The sequence below is a fragment of the Bombina bombina genome, chromosome 9 (genome assembly GCF_027579735.1).
Source record: "Bombina bombina isolate aBomBom1 chromosome 9, aBomBom1.pri, whole genome shotgun sequence".
Lineage (NCBI taxonomy): Eukaryota > Metazoa > Chordata > Amphibia > Anura > Bombinatoridae > Bombina > Bombina bombina.
The window spans coordinates 540,378-564,719 of record NC_069507.1 but is presented as its reverse complement, the minus strand read 5'-3'; the positions used below and the strand labels follow the sequence as shown (position 1 = coordinate 564,719).

Here is a 24,342-nt window from a genome sequence, read left to right as displayed (position 1 = left end):
CTCACTTTGTGTATCATAAGTTTCTAAATCTGTGCAGTTCCTACGTATTCTACGGTACAGACTACAAGGAACGTTTATTTTCCCACTGTGATAATGATTACTAGTGTAGTCCAGAAAATGACTATCTACTTGTTTAAAATAGGTTGAGGATTTTACTCCACCCTCACTATTCCAAGTTGAAAATACACCTAGGAATTAAATCTCATCATACTGTATATGAGAAAAACTAATTCCAATATTATTTTGATTGAGATAACTTACAAAATCCAAAGCTTTATCTTTTCACCCCTTCCAAAGAAAATGAAATAATCTATGTAACTGCCATATAACACCAGGTTTTAAATTTTGGGCAAATGATAATAAAAGGGTATACTAGAATTATTTGGAGCTAAATAGCTCTTCTCTTTTTTGTTTAAGATACCTTTATTTTTAAATCTACTATTGAAATAATTTTTTTGGAAAAATTGTTCAGTAGGATCATTATTTAATTTTCTATAATATTCTTTATCTAGTAGAATTTGTTCTGCTTCTTTGACATAATCTGTATAATCCTGTAAAACTATGCCTCCATCCTTATCTGCTTGACAAATCACCATAGAGTCCTCTTTCATCAGTCTAATAAGAGATTTCTCTTCATTAAGCCAAATATTTTTCTTTCCTCTTATTTTTGTAGGAATTTTTTTCTAGATCTTCCTAAACTAATGTTTGGAACAGATCAATGTAAGAAACATCCTCTTTAGGGGGATGAAAAGTTGATGGTAGAGCTAAATTTGTATGTAACGCGCCATCAAATAATTAATCTTTCAAACTTTCTGGTTCATTATATATCAAAATATTTCAATTTCTTTCATCCATTGGATTAAGCAGAATTAGACTCCCCTGTATCCCTTTCTTTTTCAGCCATTTCATTGCAAAATATTTCTGCAAAGATAAGTTTTCTTGTGAACTATTCAAATCAACAAAGAGATCAAATGCATTATGGGAGTTGGAAGGGCAAAAGGAAAGACCTCTCCCCAACATTCTGATTTCATGTGAGGACAAGTTAAATATCCCTTTCTTCATTTTTTGTAACTTCTCTTTTTGGGCGGTCTTTCCTCTTTCCCTCCTTCCCCATATGATCTCTTTTTTGTTTGTTGTGGATTTTGATTTGATTGGTAAAACTATTCCCCCCCCCCCCCAATTATCCTTTCTCCATAAAGGGGGTAGCTGTTTATTCTCCCCTAAAAAAGGAAATTTATGCTTACCTGATAAATTGATTTCTTCTACGATACGACGAGTCCACGGATTTCATCCTTACTTGTGGGATATTATCCTCCTGCTAACAGGAAGTGGCAAAGAGCACCACAGCAGAGCTGTATATATAGCTCCTCCCTTTCCCTCCACCTCCAGTTTATTTTTATCAGGTAAGCATAAATTTCCTTTTCTTCTACAAGATACGACGAGTCCACGGATTTCATCCTTATTTGTGGGATACAATACCAAAGCTACAGGACATGGATGAAAGGGAGGGACAAGACAGAGACCTAAACAGAAGGCACCACTGCTTGAAGAACTTTTCTCCCAAAAACAGCCTCAGAAGAAGCAAAAGTATCAAATTTGTAAAATTTGGAAAAAGTATGAAGGGACGACCAAGTCGAAGCCTTACAAATCTGTTCCACAGATGCATAGTTTTTAAAGCCCATGTGGAAGCCACAGCCCTAGTAGAATGAGCCGTAATTCTTTCAGGAGGCTGCTTTCCAGCAGTCTCATAGGCCAGGCGAATGATACTTCTCAGCCAAAAAGAAAGAGAGGTAGCCGTAGCTTTCTGACACCTACGCTTTCCAGAATAAACAATGAATAATGAAGATGATTGACGGAAATCCTTAGTTGCCTGTAAGTAAAACTTTAAGGCACGGACTACGTCCAAATTATGCAACATACGCTCCTTCTTAGAAGAAGGGTTAGGACATAAGGTAGGAACAACAATTTCCTGATTAATATTCTTATTTGAAACCACCTTAGGAAGAAATCCAGGTTTGGTACGTAAAACCACCTTATCAGAATGAAAAATGAGATAAGGCGAATCACACTGTAACGCTGAAGCTCAGAAACTCTTCGAGCAGAAGAAATAGCAACCAAAAACAGTACTTTCCAAGATAATAATTTAATATTTATGGAATGCATGGGTTCAAACGGAACCCCTTGAAGAACACGAAGAACTAAATTCAAACTCCAGGGAGGAATAATAGGTCTAAATACAGGCTTAATTCTAGATAGAGCCTGACAAAAAGACTGAACATCTGGCACATCTGCCAATCGTTTGTGAAGTAAAATAGACAAAGCAGAAATTTGTTCCTTTAAGGAACTTGCCTATAACCCTTTCTCCAATCCTTCTTGGAGAAAAGACAGAATCCTAGGAATCCTAACCTTACTCCATGAGTAACCCTTGGATTCACACCAATAAAGATATTTACGCCATATCTTAAGATAGATTTTTCTAGTGACAGGCTTTCTAGCCTGTATCAAAGTATTGATGACTGAATCAGAGAATCCTCGCTTCGATAAAATCAAGCATTCAATCTCCACGCAGTCAGCTGCAGAGAAATTAGATATGGATGTTGAAAAGGACCATGAATGAGAAGTTCCTGTCTCAAAGGAAGTTTCCACGGTGGCAGAGAGGACATGTCCACTAGATCCGCATACCAAGTCCTGCGTGGCCATGCAGGCGCTATCAGGATTACTGAAGATCTCTCCTGTTTGATTTGAGCAATCACGCGTGGAAGGAGAGGAAATGGTGGAAACACATAAGCTAGGCTGAACAACCAAGGCACTGCCAGGGCATCTATCAGTTCGGCCTGAGGATCCCTCGACCTGGATCCGTATCTTGGGAGCTTGGCATTCTGTCGAGATGCCATCAGATCCAATTCCGGTCTGCCCCATCGGTGAATCAATGAGGCAAATACCACCGGGTGGAGTTCCCACTCCCCCGGATGAAAGGTCTGTCGACTTAGAAAATCCGCTTCCCAGTTCTCTACTCCTGGGATGTAGATTGCTGACAGATGACAAAAGTGGGCCTCCGCCCATCGGATTATCTTGGATACTTCTATCATCACTAAGGAACTCCTTGTTCCCCCCCGATGATTGATATATGCCAAAGTCGTGATGTTGTCCGACTGGAATCTGATGAATATGGCCGAAGCCAACTGAGGCCACGCCTGAAGCGCATTGAATATTGCTCTCAGTTCCATAATATTGATTGGAAGTAGAGACTCCACCTGAGTCCAAACACCCTCAGCCTTCAGGGAATTCCAGACTGCCCCCAGCCCAGTAGGCTGGCGTCCATTGTCACTATCACCCACGAGGGTCTGCGGAAACAAGTCCCCTGGGACAGATGATCCAGCGACAACCACCAAAGAAGAGAGTCTCTGGTTTCTTGATCTAAATTTATCAGAGGAGATAAATCCGCATAATCCCCATTCCACTGTCCGAGCATGCACAGCTGCAGTGGTCTCAGATGAAAGCGAGCAAACGGAATGATGTCCATTGCTGCTACCATTAATCCAATTACCTCCATACACTGAGCCACTGATGGCCGAGGAATGGACTGAAGTGCTCGGCAAGTATTTAGAATCTTTGATGTTGTGACTTCTGTCAGGAATATTTTCATGGCTACTGAGTCTATCAGAGTTCCCAAGAATGGAACCCTTGTCTGTGGAACTAGTGAACTCTTTTCTATGTTCACCTTCCAACCGTGAGTTCTCAGGAAAGACAACACTGTGTCCGAGTGAGATTTTGTCAGTTGATACGTGGGCGCCTGGATTAGAATATCGTCCAGGTAAGGCGCCACTGCTATGCCTCGCGGCCTGAGAACCGCCAGAAGAGACCCTAGAACCTTTGTGAAGATTCTGGGTGCTGTGGCCAACCCGAAGGGAAGAGCCACGAACTGATAATATTTGTCCAGGAAGGCAAACCTTAGAAACTGATGATGATCCTTGTGGATAGGAATATGAAGGTAAGTATCCTTCAAATCCACGGTAGTCATATATTGACCCTCTTGGATCATTGGTAAGATTGTTCGAATAGTCTCCATTTTGAACGATGGGACTCTGAGAAACTTGTTTAGACACTTGAGGTCTAAAATGGGTCTGAAAGTTCCCTCTTTTTTGGGAACAACGAATAGGTTTGAGTAAATTCCCTGTCCCTGTCCCGATCTTGGAACGGGACAAATTACTCCCATAGTAAATAGGTCTTTTACACATCGTAAGAACGCCTCTCTTTTTATCTGGTCTGCAGATAATCTTGAAAGATGAAATCTCCCTCTCGGGAGAAAATCCTTGAATTCCAATTGATAACCGTGGGTCACTATTTCCAGCGCCCAGGAGTCCTGAACATCTCTTGCCCAAGCCTGGGCAAAGAAAGAGAGTCTGCTCCCTACTAGATCCGGTCCCGGATCGGGGGTTGCTGTCTTAGTAGCAGCAGCGGGCTTCTTGGATTGTTTACCTTTATTCGAGTTCTGGTTGGGTCTCCAGACTGACTTAGATTGGGTAAAATTCCCTTCCTGCTTTGTGGAAGATGAGGAAGCAGAGGGTCCACCATTAAAATTCCGAAAGGACCGAAAATTATTTTGTTTACCCCTCATCTTAACGGACTTATCCTGAGGTAGGGCATGGCCCTTACCTCCTGTAATGTCAGAAATGATTTCCTTCAATTCAGGTCGAAAAGGGTCTTACCTTTAAATGGAATAGCTAAAAGCTTAGTTTTTGATGACACATCAGCAGACCAAGATTTGAGCCACAACGCTCTACGCGCTAGAATAGCAAATCCTGCATTTTTCGCCGCTAATTTAGCAATTTGAAAAGCGGCATCAGTAACAAAAGAATTGGCTAGCTTGAGAGCCTTAATTCTATCCAAAATGTCATCTAACGGGGTCTCAACCTTAAGAGACTCTTCCAGAGCCTCAAACCAAAAAGCTGCTGCAGTAGTTACTGGAACAATGCAAGCCGTAGGTTGTAAAAGAAAACCCTGATTAATAAATAATTTCTTTAGAAGACCCTCTAATTTTTTATCCATAGGGTCATTGAAAGCACAACTGTCCTCAATGGGTATAGTTGTACGCTTAGCCAGGGTAGATATTGCTCCCTCTACCTTAGGGACCGTTTGCCACGAGTCCCGAATGGTGTCTGATATGGGAAACATTTTCTTAAAATTAGGAGGGGGAGAAAACGGTATACCTGGTCTATCCCATTCCTTTTTTATCATTTCCGAAATTCTTTTAGGAACCGGAAAAACATCAGTGTAAGTAGGTACTTCTAGATATTTATCCATCTTACACAATTTCTCTGATGGTATTACAATAGGGTTACAATCATCCAGAGTCGCTAAAACCTCCCGAAGTAATAGGCGGAGGTGTTCAAGCTTAAATTTAAAGGACATAACGTCCGAATCTGTCTGAGGTAATACATTCCCTGAGTCTGAAATTTCACCCTCAGACAGCAATTCCCTGACCCCCAACTTAGAACACTGTGAGGGTACATCGGAAATAGCTAATAAAGCATCAGAGGATTCAGTATTTACATTAATACCTGACCTACTGCGTTTACCCTGTAATACTGGTAATTTAGATAATACCTCTGTAGGGGTAGTTGACATAACTGCAGCCATCTCCTGCAGAGTAAAAGTATTAGACGCACTAGAAGTACTTTGTGTCGTTTGTGTGGGCGTTAAAGGTTGTGACACTTGGGGAGAATTGGATGGCATATCCTGATTCTCTTCAGACTGAGAATCATCCTTAGGCACACTTTCTTGACCTAAAATATGGTCTTTACAATGTAAGGCTCTTTCAGTACAAGAGGTACACAATGTTAGAGGGGGTTCCACAATAGCTTCTAAACACATAGAACAATGAGATTCAGATTCCTCAATGTCAGACATGTTGAAGAGACTAGTAATAACCACAGAAGTCGTTTAAATACTTTATTTATAGCTTAAAATACATTTTTGGAAAACATGTACTGCACCTTTAAGAAGATAAAAAGTGAACAATTTTTATAACGTTAAATTGTCTCAAAATTTAACGTAAACTCGTTGGTTTATCCAAAAATTACTGCACCCCAGTAGTAAGGGGAGAAATAAGGCTCTAAAGTAACTTAGATCAATAAATTGTCAGTTAACACTCAAAAATACCCCCTGCACCTCTCCACAGCTCTGCTGTGGCGCCTACCTGCCCCCAGGGTACTTCGAAACGACTTATCAACCCTCCGGACCAGAGATACACTGTCCAGGAGCAACCAGAGTTACTGCTTGCTGCTGCCTAGTCAGAAGGAAGTGCGCATCTGAGCGCGCGAAAACAAGCCCCGCCCCTTAAGGCCGATGCCGGAGTAGGCCCAAACACAACCGCATGGTGAAGCGGTTTTACATACAAGTGAATGAAAAACAATGTACACCCCAAAACACATCCCAGTAAGTCATACTGGTTATTGCCAAAATAAAAGCTCTATGAACCGTTTTACTTTGCCTCTCCCATAGTGTCATATAATGCCCTTATAAGGTCAACTAGCATATATCTGTATAAAGGGTCTACTGCTTACCCCATTCCCATACAGGGAAATAAATGCCAGCCAATTCTGATATATCAAGTCTCCTCAGAAATAAAAAGGCTGCACATACCTTAATGCTGCTTGTAGCATAAAACCGGTCTCCACACTGAGGATGTCTCATGTGTTACCTTCAGAAGTCTAGTGAGAACCAGCATCGATCTTAGTTACAGCTGCTAAGATCATCAACCTCAGGGCAGAAATCTTCTTCCATAACCCCCTGAGGAAAATAGTACTCACCGGTACCATTTAAAATAAAAAAACTTCTTGATTGAAGAAAATAAAACTAACACCTCACTTAACCTCTTCCTAGTATAACACAGGCAAAGAGAATGACTGGGGGTGGAGGGGAAGGGAGGAGCTATATATACAGCTCTGCTGTGGTGCTCTTTGCCACTTCCTGTTAGCAGGAGGATAATATCCCACAAGTAAGGATGAAATCCGTGGACTCGTCGTATCTTGTAGAAGACAATGAATTTAGGAAGGTGTAGAGGGCCTTTCATTGCCTTGTCTGTTCTTATTACTAGTATTGGTTTTCATAACCTGGGGTGTATGCCTGAGGAAACGGCCAAACAGAGCCGAGAAACCCATTGCATGTATTTACTACAAATGTTTTTAATTGGTTTTAACAAGTTTTATTAAAAGTAACTCTCTGAAATACCATCGTCAGCTGGGAGTTCTATAAAATACAGAGCGGAGCTGGGAGGTCCGGTTACACTGAAATATTCCAGTCTGCCTTTAACAGAACGCGTGCTTTTGAGTATAACTCTCAATAAGTGGTTTTTGGTGGTGGGTTTAACAGTCATATCTGATCTAGGAGGAGCCCTTCTCTTTTTATTTCCCTCACCAGATAGGAGTGAGACGTTAAGGTCATGAAAGGAGCAGCCCACTATTTGGCTTAATTAAAGATATAGAACTATTTCAAGACTACAATGATAGACTCGTGATATTTATTATAAAGGACATTTATTATATTTATATAGAGATAATATTATTTTGTTTGTTATAAGTTGACACTATATACTCATATATAAGATGAATGGCACCCTCTTGAGATATACAATCAGTAAGTTATTATTGTTTATAGGACCTTAGATTAGATGAATGGCCCTTGGAGTCCCCATTACAGCAGCCAGGATGTCAGATTATATACAAGCAGCATGCATACCCAATCCTAGCAGCCAAGACCTCAGATTAGATGCATGAACCTTGCAACCCCGTTAGAGCAGCCAGGAACTTAGATTAGATGCATGGCCCTTCAGTTACGTTATGCCAGAGACATGATCAAGTGAGATCAGATGCATGGCCCCATTGTGCTACTCTATGCCCAAATGAATATTAGATCAGAAACATCTCTCTTTAGCTGCTATTCTACCATTAAGAGCATATGGTGTGGCCTCATATACAAAGCACCTTTTAGGAAACTTGTATGATCAAGTGAGAGAAATTAGCTGTATGATCACAGGTTAAATGCATGATCTCTTTAAACCCCTTTATGTAAGCTATATGCCAAGGTGAGACCACAGAGCCTAATATTGTCAGGGGCCCAGTGAGCTTGCACCTGTCACACAACCTATTTTCCTCCCTTGAACCTACCACACAAAATCCATACCCCACAACACCATCATAATAAACCTGTCCTACTGTCCTCTTATAACGGAAAGTTGTGGTGATGTGTATATAAATGATGACTACAGACAGTATGTGAGGGGTATAATCTTACATATACTGGCATGGTAACGTAAACCCTTGACTCAATTTATAAGTTACATTATTTGAAACAAACACCCACCTGTGTTGACTTGGTCACAGATTTCCTGTTCTGGAGCTCCCAGCTGACTCCGCACACATAAATCTTCTGCTTGCCCAGCATTTAATACAATATCAGCAATACCTTCACCTGTACAAATGATTTTATATTGATTATGAATTTCTGATTTCACATGTTGTAGTTTTTTCTTCATAGATGATCTTCTAGGTGCCATATATTTACGAAACATTCTAACACGTTACAACATATCAAATAAAATATATAATAAAAAAAGCTCTATGTGAAAGTAAAATGTAAATTCCTTGTCCCTGTCAGTAGTGTGACAAATATGAAGCACTTAGGTGTATGACGATGCAGCAAAGAGGAGATTCAGGGCATGCCCAGTATATATAGGCTGTGCCAACTAAAAAGCACACCAGTGTCATCACAATAAAATGGTGCATACATTTAAACTGAAAAATGTCTTACTGTATGTATCTTACCTGAGAAAACAGCAGAGGAATGAAACATGTCTGCTTTTATATATAAATGCTGGATTTATTTCCAAGTTCCCAGCATTCAGCTGGTTCTTACAATATATATATATATATATATAATCCGGGTAATGCTGGGATTACCCGGGTAAAACGGACATTACCCAAGTGGCTATGGGTAAAGCCTGATGTACTGTAATTCCCCCATCTACACTATTGCTTTTGCCTGTGGGGTTCAAGGAAGGTGTCCCTCCAATCTTCTGGAATCCACCCCAAGTGAACCTTAGGGAATGAGGCAAAAAAAGATAATGAAGATGGGGGAATTACAGTGCATACTATATAGGTTTGATGCGGTGAATCCACACTTTGAGTGAATTTATGATCATTCATCGGGCTTTACCCACAGTCACTTGGGTAATGTCCGTTTTACCCGTGAAATCATAGGATTACCGAATATCTGACTTTACCCGCAACATTATATATATATGTAGAGAAGGGGAAGGTCTGCGCTCAAGGGGAGTAAGGGCCAGGAGGAGGAGGCAAAAAAGAAAAACGGGGGGACAAAAACAGAGAGAGACTTATAGTGTAATAAGTTCAAAAACAGAGGCGTATTTAGCTTGTGTTTGAAAACGGATCACCTGGTGTTACCTCAATCATACGAGGTAAGTGACTCGCGTTGGTAGGAGGTAAAGATGGTGCTCTTACTTTCGTCTGTTACACCTGCTATGAATGTGGTAGTAAAGTGTACTAGAATATTACACAAAGATGATTGCAGTTGTAAGAATAAAATATGAAATGTATTAGTTTACAGGAATAAAACCAATTTCTCTAGTTTCAATTAAAAGTTCTACTGTGTTAAAGGGACAGTCTACACCAGAATTTTTATTGTTTAAAAATATAGATAATCCCTTTATTACCCATTCCCCAGTTCTGCATAAACACAACACAGTTATATTAATATATGTTTTACCTCTGTGATTACCTTGTATCTAAACCTCTGCAGAATGCCCCCTTATCTCAGTGCTTTTGACAGACATGCAGTTTATTCAATAAGTGCAGACTCCTAAATAACTCAACGGGAGTGAGCACACTTATCTATATGCCACACATGAACTAATAATGTCTAACTGTGAAAAACTTTCAAAATGCTCTGAGCTAAGAGGCGCTTTTCAACGGTTTAGAAATCAGCTTGAGCCTACCTAGGTTTAGCTTTTCAAAAATACCACCAAGGGAACAAAGTGAATTTAACGATAAAAGTCAATTGGAAAGTTGTTTAAAACTGCATGCCCTATCTGTATCATGACAGTTTAATTTTGACTAGACTGTCCCTTTAAGGTTGCAGCAAAAATGTCTGTATAACTGTTGCTATGCAGCCAAAGCTCACAAATAACAGGAAAGTGGTAAACAAGATACCAGTAAGGGAAAATCAGCTCTTAATTCAGAAGCTCAAAACGTCCCATACGGACCAATTCTCTAAAAAGAGATACCATCCAGCATGTAAATCATATAAAGTTCAATTCCCTGCAAGTCTTGTGCGAGTCCTGTTCAGAGGTATAGGATGCAGCTCCGGCTCTTGTGTTGTCCGTGGTGCCACCTGCTGCTTGTAGCTCTGCCCTTGCGCGTTTCGTGAGTGTATCACTTCGTCAGAGGGCTATCCATTGCCATCCTCCTACATGGGCCTCTTATTTAAATACTGAGTGGGTGGGGTTAGTTACTATGGTGATCCCTTAATTAGTGAGCAAATTAAATGTCCGTTTTACCGAGTAATCCTAGGATTACCGAATATCTGACTTTACTCGCAATATATATATAATTAATGTTGCACTTTTGTTCTTATATATCCATTGTTGGAACTAAACTACACCCTGTTACAAATTATTATGCCAATGATATTTTTCTCATTTACCTAAATAATTGATGTAAAACAAAATTTATGCTTACCTGATAAATTTCTTTCTCTTGTGGTGTATCCAGTCCACGGGTTCATCCATTACTTGTGGGATATTCTCCTTCCCAACAGGAAGCTGCAAGAGGACACCCACAGCAGAGCTGTCTATATAGCTCCTCCCCTAACTGCCACCCCCAGTCATTCGACATAAGACAAGCAAGAAAAAGGAGAAACTATAGGGTGCAGTGGTGACTGTAGTTTAAAAATAAAAACACCTGCCTTAAAGTGACAGGGCGGGCCGTGGACTGGATACACCACAAGAGAAAGAAATTTATCAAGTAAGCATAAATTTTGTTTTCTCTTGTAAGGTGTATCCAGTCCACGGGTTCATCCACTACTTGTGGGATACCAATACCAAAGCTTTAGGACACGGATGAAAGGAGGGACAAGGCAGGCACTTAAACGGAAGGCACCACTGCCTGCAAGACCTTTCTCCCAAAAATAGCCTCTGAGGAAGCAAAAGTATCAAATTTGTAGAATTTAGAAAAAGTATGAAGCGAAGACCAAGTCACCGCCTTACAAATCTGTTCAACAGAGGCCTCATGTTTAAAAGCCCATGTGGAAGCTACCGCTCTAGTAGAATGAGCTATAATTCTATGAAGAGGCTGCTGGCCAGCAGTCTCATAAGCTAAACGGATTATGCTTCTCAGCCAAAAAGAAAGAGAAGTTGCCGAAGCCTTTTGGCCTCTCCTCTTTCCAGAGTAGACGACAAACAATGCAGATGTTTGACGAAAATCCTTAGTAGCTTGAAAATAAAACTTTAAAGCACGAACCACGTCAAGATTGTGTAACAGACGTTCCTTCTTTGAAGAAGGATTAGGACACAGTGACGGAACAACAATTTCCTGATTGATATTCCTATTAGATACTACCTTAGGAAGAAACCCAGGTTTGGTACGTAACAATACCTTATCTGCATGGAAGATCAGATAAGGGGAATCACACTGCAAGGCAGATAACTCTGAAACTCTTTGAGCCGAAGAGATAGCTACTAAAAACAGAACTTTCCAAGATAAAAGCTTGATATTTATGGAATGCAAGGGTTCAAACGGAACCCCTTGAAGAACTTTAAAAACTAAATTTAAACTCCATGGCGGAGCAACAGGTTTAAACACAGGCCTGATTCTAACCAAAGCCTGACAAAACGTCTGAACGTCTGGAACATCAGCCAGGCGCTTGTGCAAAAGAATAGACAGAGCAGAAATCTGTCCCTTTAAGGAACTAGCCGATAATCCCTTTTCCAATCCTTCTTGGAGAAAAGATAGTATCCTAGGAATCCTGACCTTACTCCACAAGTAACCCTTGGATTCACACCAATGAAGATATTTACACCATATCTTATGATAGATTTTCCTGGTGACAGGCTTTCGAGCCTGAATCAAGGTATCAATGACCGACTCGGAGAAACCACGTTTTGATAAAATCAAGCGTTCAATCTCCAAGCAGTCAGATGCAGAGAAATTAGATTTGGATGTTTGAATGGACCTTGGAGTAGAAGGTCCTGCCTCAGCGGCAGAGTCCATGGTGGAGAGGATGACATGTCCACCAGATCTGCATACCAAAATCCCCGAAGCTCTCTCCTGCTTGATCTTTGCAATCAGACGAGGGAGGAGAGGAAATGGTGGAAACACATAAGCCAGGTTGAAGGACCAGGGCACTGCTAGAGCATCTATCAGCGCTGCCTGGGGATTCCTTGATCTGGACCCGTAACAAGGAAGCTTGGCGTTCTGACGAGACGCGATCAGATCCAGTTCTGGTTTGCCCCAAAGTTGAATCAGCTGGGCAAATACCTCAAGATGGAGCTCCCACTCCCCCGGATGAAAAGTCTGCCGACTTAGAAAATCCGCCTCCCAGTTTTCTCTACTCCTGGGATATGGATAGCTGAGAGATGGCAAGAGTGAACCTCTGCCCATAGAATTATCTTGGAAACCTCCATCATTGCCAGGGGACTCCTTGTTCCCCCCTGATGGTTGATATAGGCTACAGTCGTGATATTGTCCGACTGAAATCTGATGAACTTGGCCGCAGCTAGTTGAGGCCAAGCCTGAAGAGCATTGAATATCGCTCTTAGTTCCAGAATGTTTATCGGAAGGAGGGCTTCCTCCTGAGTCCACAAAGCCTGAGCCTTCAGGGAGTTCAAGACTGCGCCCCAGCCCAGAAGGCTGGCATCTGTCGTCACTATAGTCCACTCTGGCCTGGGGAAACTCATTCCCCTGGACAGATGGACCCGAGATAACAACCAGAGAAGAGAATCCCTGGTCTATTGATCCAGATTTAACAGAGGAGACAAATCTGTGTAGTCACCATTCCACTGGTTGAGCATGCAAAGTTGCAGTGGTCTGAGATGTAGGCGGGCAAATGGAACTATGTCCATTGCCGCTACCATTAGGCCGATCATTTCCATACACTGAGCCACTGATGGCCGAGAAGTGGAATGAAGAGCACGGCAAGAAGTTAGAAGTTTTGATATCCTGACTTCTGTCAGAAAATTTTTAATTTCTACTGAATCTATCAGAGTTCCTAGGAAGGAAACTCTTGTGAGAGGAGAGAGAGAACTCTTTTCTATGTTCACTTTCCACCCGTGAGACCACAGAAAGGCCAGAACAATGTCCGTATGGGACTTGGCGATTTGAAAAGTCAACGCCTGAATCAGAATGTCGTCTAGGTAAGGGGCTACCGCTATGCCCCGCGACCTTAAAGCCGAAGGGACCCTAGAATCTTCATAAAGATTCTTGGTGCCAATGCTAACCCGAAGGGAAGAGCCAAAAACTGGTAATGCCTGTCTCGGAAGGCGAACCTGAGGAACTGATGATGATCTCTGTGAATCGGAATGTGGAGATAAGCATCCTTTAAGTCCACGGTAGTCATATATTGACCCTCCTGGATCATAGGGAGGATGGTTCGGATTGTCTCCATCTTGAAGGATGGGACCCTGAGAAATTTGTTTAGGATCTTGAGATCCAAGATAGGTCGGAAAGTTCCCTCTTTTTTGGGAACTATAAACAGGTTTGAATAAAAACCCAGCCCCTGTTCCTCTCTTGGAACTGGGTGGATCACTCCCATAACCAGTAGGTCTTGAACGCAACGTAAGAATGCCTCTCTTTTTATCTGGTTTACAGATAGTTGTGAGAGATGAAATCTCCCCTTTTGAGATGAACCTTTGAATTCCAGAAGATATCCCTGGGAAACAATCTCTAGCGCCCAGGGATCCTGGACGTCTCTTGCCCAAGCCTGGGCGAAGAGAGAAAGTCTGCCCCCTACTAGATCCGGTCCCGGATCGGGGGCTACTCCTTCATGCTGTCTTAGAGGCAGCCGCAGGTTTCTTGGCCTGTTTCCCCTTGTTCCAAGCCTGGTTAGGTCTCCAGACTGGTTTGGACTGGGCGAAATTTCCCTCTTGTTTTGCATTAGAGGAAACTGAGGCTGCGCCACTCTTGAAGTTTCGAAAGGAACGAAAATTATTCTGTTTGGTCCTCTTATTGGACCTATCCTGAGGAAGGGCGTGACCTTTTCCTCCAGTAATATCAGAAATGATCTCCTTCAGACCGGGCCCGAATAGGGTCTGTCCCTTGAAGGGGATGTTAAGAAGCTTAGACTTTGAAGTAACGTATGCTGACCAGGACTTAAGCCATAGCGCCCTACGCGCCAAAACCTGAATTCTTAGCCGTTAGTTTGGTTAACTGAAGAACGGCGTCAGAAATAAAGGAATTAGCTAACTTAAGAGCTTTAATCCTGTCTAGAATGTCGTCTAGCGGAGTCTCCACCTGCAGAGCCTCCTCAAGAGACTCGAACCAAAAATCCGCTGCAGCAGTAACTGGGGCTATGCATGCAAGAGGCTGGAATATAAAACCTTGATGAATAAAAATTTTCTTAAGGAGACCCTCCAATTTTTTATCCATAGGATCTAGGAAAGCACAACTGTCCTCGACGGGGATAGTTGTACGCTTAGCTAGGGTAGAGACTGCTCCCTCCACCTTAGGGACCGTCTGCCACGAGTCCCGTACAGCAGCATCTATGGGAAACATCTTTTTGAAAGCAGGAGGGGGAGAGAACGGCACACCTGGTCTATCCCATTCCTTAGTAAAAATTTCCGAAAACCTCTTAGGGACTGGAAAAACATCAGTGTAAACAGGCACTGCAAAGTATTTGTCCATTTTACACAATTTCTCTGGAACCACAATAGGGTCACAATCATCCAGAGTTGCTAAAACCTCCCTAAGCAATAAGCGGAGGTGTTCAAGCTTAAATTTAAACGCTGTCATTTCAGAATCAGACTGAAGCAACGCCTTCCCTGAGTCTGAAATGTCACCCACAGATAGAAGCTCACCTGCCACGGCTTCTGAGTATTGTGAGGGTATATCGGACACAGGCATTAAAGTGTCAGAAAGCTCTGTATTAGTTCTAGCCCCAGAGCTGTCTCGCTTTCCTTGTAACCCTGGCAGTTTGGAAAATACCTCTGTGAGGGTAGCATTCATAACTGCCGCCATGTCCTGTAAGGTAAAAGAATTAGACGCGCTAGATGTACTTGGCGTCACTTGAGCGGGAGTTATAGGTTCTGACACATGGGGAGAGCTAGATGGCATAATCTCCCTTTTTTCAGCCAGAGAATCCCCTGGAGATAAATCTTTAAGCACCATAATATGGTCTTTATAGTTTATAGAAATTTCAGTACATTTGGTACACATTCTAAGAGGGGGTTCCACCATGGCTTCTAAACATATTGAACAAGGAGTTTCCTCTATGTCAGACATGTTTAACAGACTAGTAATGAGACAAGCAAGCTTGGATAACACTTTAATAAAGGTGAAACAGCAATTAAACAAAAACGTTACTGTGCCTTTAAGAGAAAAATGCTAACATTTAAACTGCAAAACAGTGTAAAAATATAGTAAAGTCTTTGAAATTTTTACAGTGTGTGTAAGGGACTAAAGCAACATTGCACCCACTTGCAAATGGATGATTAACCCCTTAGGCCCCAAACCGGATTTAAAAACGTTAAAAAAATGTTACAAGACAGTTAAGCACCCTGCCACAGCTCTGCTGAGGCTCCTACCTGCCCTCAAGTACGATTTTGTGCAGAAATAAACCCCTTATAATGGTCCTCAGGTGCCAGAGGACTCCTCTAGGGAAGCTGGATGTCTCAGTCTGAATTAAAACTGCGCATTTAGAGCGCTAAAATAGGCCCCTCCCACCATGTACTGGATACCAGAGGGGCCTTAAGAAAATACTCCTAGGAGTATCTGATTAGCCATGTGGAAACTAGGCCCCAAATAAAGAGTTATCTCCCTCTGAGAAAAAACGTCCTATTTTTGAATTCATGTAAACGTTTAACTGTCACTAAGTAATAAGAGTATTACCCTGTTTTGTAAGCATGATCCCAGTCGCTGTTAAATCACTGCATCAGGCTTACCTCAAATACACAAGGCTCTGTCAGCATTTTCTAGAACTCATTCATCTCTCTAGAAATAAATATACTGAACATACCTCAAAGCAGGTAATCTGCAGACCGTTCCCCCAACTGAAGTTGTCCCATACTCTTCAGTTATGTGTGAGAACAGCAATGGACCTTAGTTACAAACCACTAAGATCATCAACCTCCAGGCAGAACTCTTCTTCTAATTTCTGCTTGAGAGTAAAACAGTACAACGCCGGTACCGTTTAAAAATAACAAACTTTTGATTGAAGGTAAAACTATACTAAGTCACCACATATCTCTTGATACTTCCTATCTTGTCGAGTGCTGCAAGAGAATGACTGGGGGTGGCAGTTAGGGGAGGAGCTATATAGACAGCTCTGCTGTGGTGTCCTCTTGCAGCTTCCTGTTGGGAAGGAGAATATCCCACAAGTATTGGATGAACCTGTGGACTGGATACACATTACAAGAGAAACAACAGTCAGCATAATTCTCATGTTATCAACTATTAAGAGTACAATTCAAATTTTATTGAACAAACCTCCTAATGATAACTATTTTTTTTTTCAAAATAAAAAACTTACAATGCATTGTTCCAAATTATTATTAACAGTAAGTTTCAAAACACTTTATAGTTTGTAAAGAACTGAAAATTGTAATTTGTTGTCTTTGCAGCATATTTACTGAAATCAAAAGCTATTTCAATCAAACTTTGAACAACATTTTAACTTTTTAAACATTTTAACAGGTCACGTTAAATTTTAACATAGGACCCCTTATTTGATAGCAGCTTCACAAGTCTTGCATCCATTGAACTTGTGAGTTTTTGGACAATTTCTGTTTGAATTTGTTTGCAAGATGTCAGAATAGCCTCCCAGAGCTGCTGTTTGGATGCAAGCTGCCTCCCACCCTCATAGATCTTTTGCTTGAGGATGCTCCAAAGGTTCTCAATAGGATTGAGGTCAGGGGAGGATGGAGGCCACACCATGACTTTCTCTCCTTTTATCCCCATAGCAGCCATTGATGCAGAGGTATTCTTTGCAGTATGAGATGGTGCATTGTCATGCATGAAGATGATTTTATTACGGAAAGCATAGTTCTTCCGTCTGTACCATGGAAGGAAGTGGTCAGTCAGGAAGGCGACATACTTTGCAGAGGTCATCTTTACACCTTCAGGGACCCTAAAGGGGCCGACCAGCTCTCTTCCCATGATTCCATACCAAAACATGACTCCATCAGCAGCCTTGTTGGAACAGGGTGGCTGTCCACCAACCATCCACTACTCCATCCATCTGGACCATCCAGGGTTGCACTCATCAGTGAACAGGACTGTTTGAAAATAAGTCTTCATGTATTTTTCTGCCCAATGCAGCCGTTTCTGCTTGTGAGCATTGGTTAGTGGTGGCCGAATGGAAGGTTTATGCACAGTTGCAAGACTCTGGAGGACTCTACACCTTGATGTCCGTGGGACTACAGAGGCACCAGCAGCTTCAAATATCTGTTTGCTGCTATGTAATGGTATTTTAGCAGCTGCTCTCTTGATCCGATGCATGGATCTGGTCGAAATCGTCCTTAATGTGCCTTTATCTGCACGAACCCGTCTGTGCTCTGAATCAGCCACAAATCTCTTAATAGTGCGATGATCACGCTTAAGTTTTTGTGAAATATCTAATGTTTACATACCTCGTCCAAGGAATTGAACTATTTCACTCTTTTCTGCAGCAGAGAGATCCTTTTTCTTCCCCATATTGCTTGAAAATGGTGCTCTGCTTAATAATGTGGAACACCCTCCTTTAGTAGTTTTTCCTTTAATTGGGCTCACCTGGCAATCTAATTATCACAGGTGTCCGAGATTGTTTTCAGTGATCAAAAGAGCCCTGAGACACAATGCCATCCATGAGTTAAACTGAAATTTTTTTTTTTTATCTTTGTGACACTGAAATAGAATTTGCATAATAATTTGGAACAGGGTGTAATGTTTTTACCAGCGGGTAATGTCATTATTATTAAATCAATAACAAAAAACAGCATTCTGCACGTCTATAAATAGCTCTTTAGATGGAAGAAGAATGGGTTTAAAAAAAACCTTTATAACAGCATTTGGAGTTGCTTGGAGCTGATATGCGGTGCTGAACGGAACAGTGAACTAATCGAGCATTATAGACTTTTTGGAGACTGTAAAAGATCCTAGTCAGCTTAAATCACATTTTATACTTTGTGCTGAGCATTTGTGAGCTGATGACCTCTTATTAGTATCTATATAGGTGTAATTCAGTTAAAGGGACAGTAAACATCTTTAGATTTTAAGTGAAACCCTGAAAAACAGACCAAATCCATAATCCCTCCTCCGCCAAACGGTACAACAGATACTATGCATTCCTGTAGTTAGGGTTCCCCTGATATCTGCCATACACAGATTCTTCCATCAGATAGTGAAGCAGAGAACATATTTACACTGCTCTAGAGTCCAGTGACAGAGACTGTAACAACAGCAGACACTATGCATTCCTGTATGTAGGGTTCCCCTGATATCTGCCATACACAGATTCTTCCATCAGATAGTGAAGCACAGAACACATTTAAACTGCTCTCGAGTCCAGCGACAGAGACTGTTACACCAGCAGACACTATGCATTCCTGTAGGTAGGGTTCCCCTGATATCTGCCATACACAGATTCTTCCATCAGATAGTGAGGCACAGAACACATTTACACTGCTCTAGAGTCCAGTGACAGAGACTGTTACACCAGCAGACACTATGCATTCCTGTAGGTAGGGTTCCCCTGATATCTGCCATACACAGATTCTTCCATCAGATAGTGAGGCAGAGAACATATTTACACTGCTCTAGAGTCCAGTGACAGAGCGCATTACACCAGCAGACACTATGCATTCCTGTAGGTAGGGTTCCCCTGATATCTGCCATACACAGATTCTTCCATCAGATAGTGAGGCAGAGAACACATTTACACTGCTCTAGAGTCCAGTGACAGAGACTGTTACACCAGCAGACACTATGCATTCCTGTAGGTAGGGTTCCCCTGATATCTGCCATACACAGATTCTTCCATCAGATAGTAAAGCACAGAACACATTTACACTGCTCTAGAGTCCAGTGACAGAGACTGTAACACCAGCAGACACTATGCATTCCTGTAGGTAGGGTTCCCCTGATATCTGCCATACACAGATTCTTCCATCAGATAGTGAGGCAGAGAACATATTTACACTGCTCTAGAGTCCAGTGACAGAGACTGTTACACCAGCAGACACTATGCATTCCTGTAGGTAGGGTTCCCCTGATATCTGCCATACACAGATTCTTCCATCAGATAGTGAGGCAGAGAACACATTTACACTGCTCTAGAGTCCAGTGACAGAGACTGTTACACCAGCAGACACTATGCATTCCTGTAGGTAGGGTTCCCCTGATATCTGCCATACACAGATTCTTCCATCAGATAGTGAAGCAGAGAACACATTTACACTGCTCTAGAGTCCAGTGACAGAGACTGTTACACCAGCAGACACTATGCATTCCTGTAGGTAGGGTTCCCCTGATATCTGCCATACACAGGCCTAGATTTGGAGTTCGGCGGTAAAAGGGCTGTTAACGCTCCGCGGGCTTTTTTCTGGCCGCACCATAAATTTAACTCTGGTATCGAGAGTTAAAACAAATGCTGCGTTAGGCTCCAAAAAAGGAGCGTAGGGCATTTTTACCGCAAATGCAACTCTCGATACCAGAGTTGCTTACGGACGCAGCCAGCCTCAAAAACGTGCTCGTGCACGATTCTCCCATAGGAAACAATGGGACTGTTTGAGCTGAAAAAAAACCTAACACCTGCAAAAAAGCAGCGTTCAGCTCCTAACGCAGCCCCATTGTTTCCTATGGGGAAACACTTCCTACGTCTGCACCTAACACCCTAACATGAACCCCAAGTCTAAACACCCCTAACCTTACACTTATTAACCCCTAATCTGCCGCCCCCGCTATCGCTGACCCCTGCATTACAGTTTTAACCCCTAATCTTCCGCTCCGTAAACCGCCGCAACCTACGTTATCCCTATGTACCCCTAATCTGCTGCCCTAACATCGCCGACCCCTATGTTATATTTATTAACCCCTAATCTGCCCCCCACAACGTCGCCGACACCTGCCTACACTTATTAACCCCTAATCTGCCGAGCGGACCTGAGCGCTACTATAATAAAGTTATTAACCCCTAATCCGTCTCACTAACCCTATCATAAATAGTATTAACCCCTAATCTGCCCTCCCTAACATCGCCGACACCTACCTTCAATTATTAACCCCTAATCTTCCGATCGGAGCTCACCGCTATTCTAATAAATGTATTAACCCCTAAAGCTAAGTCTAACCCTAACACTAACACCCCCCTAACTTAAATATAATTTACATATAACGAAATAAATTAACTCTTATTAAATAAATTAATCCTATTTAAAGCTAAATACTTACCTGTAAAATAAACCCTAATATAGCTACAATATAAATTATAATTATATTTTAGCTATTTTAGGATTAATATTTATTTTACAGGCAACTTGGTATTTATTTTAACCAGGTACAATAGCTATTAAATAGTTAATACCTATTTAATAGTTACCTAGTTAAAATAAATACAAAATTACCTGTAAAATAAATCCTAACCTAAGATATAATTAAACCTAACACTACCCTATCAATAAAATAATTAAATAAACTACCTACAATTACCTACAATTAACCTAACACTACACTATCAATAAATAAATTAAATACAATTGCTACAAATAAATACAATTAAATAAACTAGCTAAAGTACAAAAAATAAAAAAGAACTAAGTTACAGAAAATAAAAAAATATTTACAAACATAAGAAAAATATTACAACAATTTTAAACTAATTACACCTACTCTAAGCCCCCTAATAAAATAACAAAGCCCCCCAAAATAAAAAATTCCCTACCCTATTCTAAATTTAAAAAGTTACAAGCTCTTTTACCTTACCAGCCCTGAACAGGGCCCTTTGCGGGGCATGCCCCAAGAAGTTCAGCTCTTTTGCCTGTAAAAGAAAACATACAATACCCCCCCCCCCAACATTACAACCCACCACCCACATACCCCTAATCTAACCCAAACCACTCTTAAATAAACCTAACACTAAGCCCCTGAAGATCTTCCTACCTTGTCTTCACCATACCAGGTTCACCGATCCGTCCTGGCTCCGATATCTTCATCCAACCCAAGCGGGGGCTAGACATCCACTGAAGAAGTCCAGAAGAGGGTCCAAAGTCTTCCTCCTATCCGGCAAGAAGAGGACATCCGGACCGGCAAACATCTTCTCCAAGCGGCATCTTCGATCTTCTTCCATCCGGTGCGGAGCGGGTCCATCTTGAAGCAGGCGACGCGGATCCATCCTCTTCTTCCGATGTCTCCCGACGAATGACGGTTCCTTTAAGGGACGTCATCCAAGATGGCGTCCCTCGAATTCCGATTGGCTGATAGGATTCTATCAGTCAATCGGAATTAAGGTAGGAATTTTCTGATTGGCTGATGGAATCAGCCAATCAGAATCAAGTTCAATCCGATTGGCCGATCCAATCAGCCAATCAGATTGAGCTCGCATTCTATTGGCTGTTCCGATCAGCCAATAGAATGCGAGCTCAATCTGATTGGCTGATTGGATCGGCCAATCGGATTGAACTAGATTCTGATTGGCTGATTCCATCAGCCAATCAGAAAATTCCTACCTTAATTCCGATTGGCTGATAGAATCCTATCAGCCAATCGGAATTCGAGGGACGCCATCTTGGATGACGTCCCTTAAAGGAACCGTCATTAGTCGGGAGACATCGGAAGAAGAGGATGGATCCGCGTCGCCTGCTTCAAGATGGACCCGCTCCGCACCGGATGGAAGAAGATAGAAGATGCGGCTTGGAGAAGATGTTTGCCGGTCCGGATGTCCTCTTCTTGCCGGATAGGATGAAGACTTTGGAGCCTCTTCTGGACCTCTTCAGCACCGGATTATGGATCGCCAACCCCCGCTTGGGTTGGATGAAGATCTTGGAGCCAGGACGGATCGGTGATACCTGGATGGTGAAGACAAGGTAGGAAGATCTTCAGGGGATTAGTGTTAGGTTTATTTAAGGGGGGTTTGGGTTAGATTAGGGGTATGTGGGTGGTGGGTTGTAATGTTGGGGGGGGGGGTATTGTATGTTTTTTTTAACAGGCAAAAGAGCTGAACTTCTTGGGGCATGCCCCGCAAAGGGCCCTGTTCAGGGCTGGTAAGGTAAAAGAGCTTGTAACTTTTTTAATTTAGAATAGGGTAGGGAATTTATTATTTTGGGTGGCTTTGTTATTTTATTAGGGGGCTTAGAGTAGGTGTAATTAGTTTAAAATTGTTGTAATATTTTTCTTATGTTTGTAAATATTTTTTTATTTTCTGTAACTTAGTTCTTTTTTATTTTTTGTACTTTAGCTAGTTTATTTAATTGTATTTATTTGTAGCAATTGTGTTTATTTAATTTATTGATAGTGTAGTGTTAGGTTAATTGTAGGTAATTGTAGGTAGTTTATTTAATTATTTTATTGATAGGGTAGTGTTAGGTTTAATTATATCTTAGGTTAGGACTTATTTTACAGGTAATTTTGTTATTATTTTAACTAGGTAACTATTAAATAGTTCTTAACTATTTAATAGCTATTGTACCTAGTTAAAATAAATACCAAGTTGCCTGTAAAATAAATATTAATCCTAAAATAGCTATAATATAATTATAATTTATATTGTAGCTATATTAGGATTTATTTTACAGGTAAGTATTTAGCTTTAAATAGGATTAATTTATTTAATAAGAGTTAATTTATTTCGTTAGATTAAAATTATATTTAAGTTAGGGGGGTGTTAGTGTTAGGGTTAGACTTAGCTTTAGGGGTTAATACATTTATTAGAATAGCGGTGAGCTCCGATCGGAAGATTAGGGGTTAATAATTGAAGTTAGGTGTCGGCGATGTTAGGGAGGGCAGATTAGGGGTTAATACTATTTATGATAGGGTTAGTGAGGCGGGTTAGGGGTTAATAACTTTATTATAGTAGCGCTCAGGTCCGCTCGGCAGATTAGGGGTTAATAAGTGTAGGCAGGTGTCGGCGACGTTGAGGGGGGCAGATTAGGGGATAATAAATATAATATAGGGGTCGGCGGTGTTAGGGGTAGCAGATTAGGGGTACATAGGGATAACGTAGGTGGCGGCGCTTTGCGGTCGGAAGATTAGGGGTTAATTATTTTAAGTAGCTGGCGGCGATGTTGTGGGGGGCAGATTAGGGGTTAATAAATGTAATATAGGGGTCGGCGGGGTTAGGGGCAGCAGATTAGGGGTACATAAGTATAACGTAGGTGGCGGTCGGAAGATTAGGGGTTAAAATTTTTAATCGAGTGGCGGCGATGTGGGGGGACCTCGGTTTAGGGGTACATAGGTAGTTTATGGGTGTTAGTGTACTTTAGGGTACAGTAGTTAAGAGCTTTATAAACCGGCGTTAGCCAGAAAGCTCTTAACTCCTGCTATTTTCAGGCGGCTGGAATCTTGTCGTTAGAGCTCTAACGCTCACTGCAGAAACGACTCTAAATACCAGCGTTAGAAAGATCCCATTGAAAAGAAAGGCTACGCAAATGGCGTAGGGGGATCTGCGGTATGGAAAAGTCGCGGCTGTAAAGTGAGCGTTAGACCCTTTAATCACTGACTCCAAATACCAGCGGGCGGCCAAAACCAGCGTTAGGAGCCTCTAACGCTGGTTTTGACGGCTACCGCCGAACTCTAAATCTAGGCCACAGATTCTTCCATCAGATAGTAAAGCAGAGAACACATTTACACTGCTCTAGAGTCCAGTGACAGAGACTGTAACACCAGCAGACACTATGCATTCCTGTAGGTAGGGTTCCCCTGATATCTGCCATACACAGATTCTTCCATCAGATAGTGAAGCACAGAACACATTTACACTGCTCTAGAGTCCAGTGACAGAGACTGTAACACCAGCAGACACTATGCATTCCTGTAGGTAGGGTTCCCCTGATATCTGCCATACACAGATTCTTCCATCAGATAGTGAGGCAGAGAACACATTTACACTGCTCTAGAGTCCAGTGACAGAGCGCATTACACCAGT

At 41.7% G+C, this 24,342-nt stretch overlaps 2 protein-coding genes across 2 annotated transcripts in view; both read right to left on the bottom strand.

Moving 5' to 3' along the window:
• Nucleotides 1–10,768, bottom strand: part of LOC128639719 (oocyte zinc finger protein XlCOF7.1) — a 53,721-nt gene extending 42,953 nt beyond the window's left edge. Inside the window, exon 1 of the mRNA XM_053691833.1 lies at nucleotides 8,365–10,768. Coding sequence (XP_053547808.1) covers nucleotides 8,365–8,572 — 208 coding nt within the window. The 5' untranslated portion in view covers nucleotides 8,573–10,768. The remainder of the gene's footprint in view (nucleotides 1–8,364) is intronic.
• LOC128639721 (oocyte zinc finger protein XlCOF7.1) overlaps nucleotides 1–24,342 on the bottom strand; it is a gene marked incomplete in the record, with an annotated part of 926,940 nt that overhangs the window by 442,448 nt on the left and 460,150 nt on the right.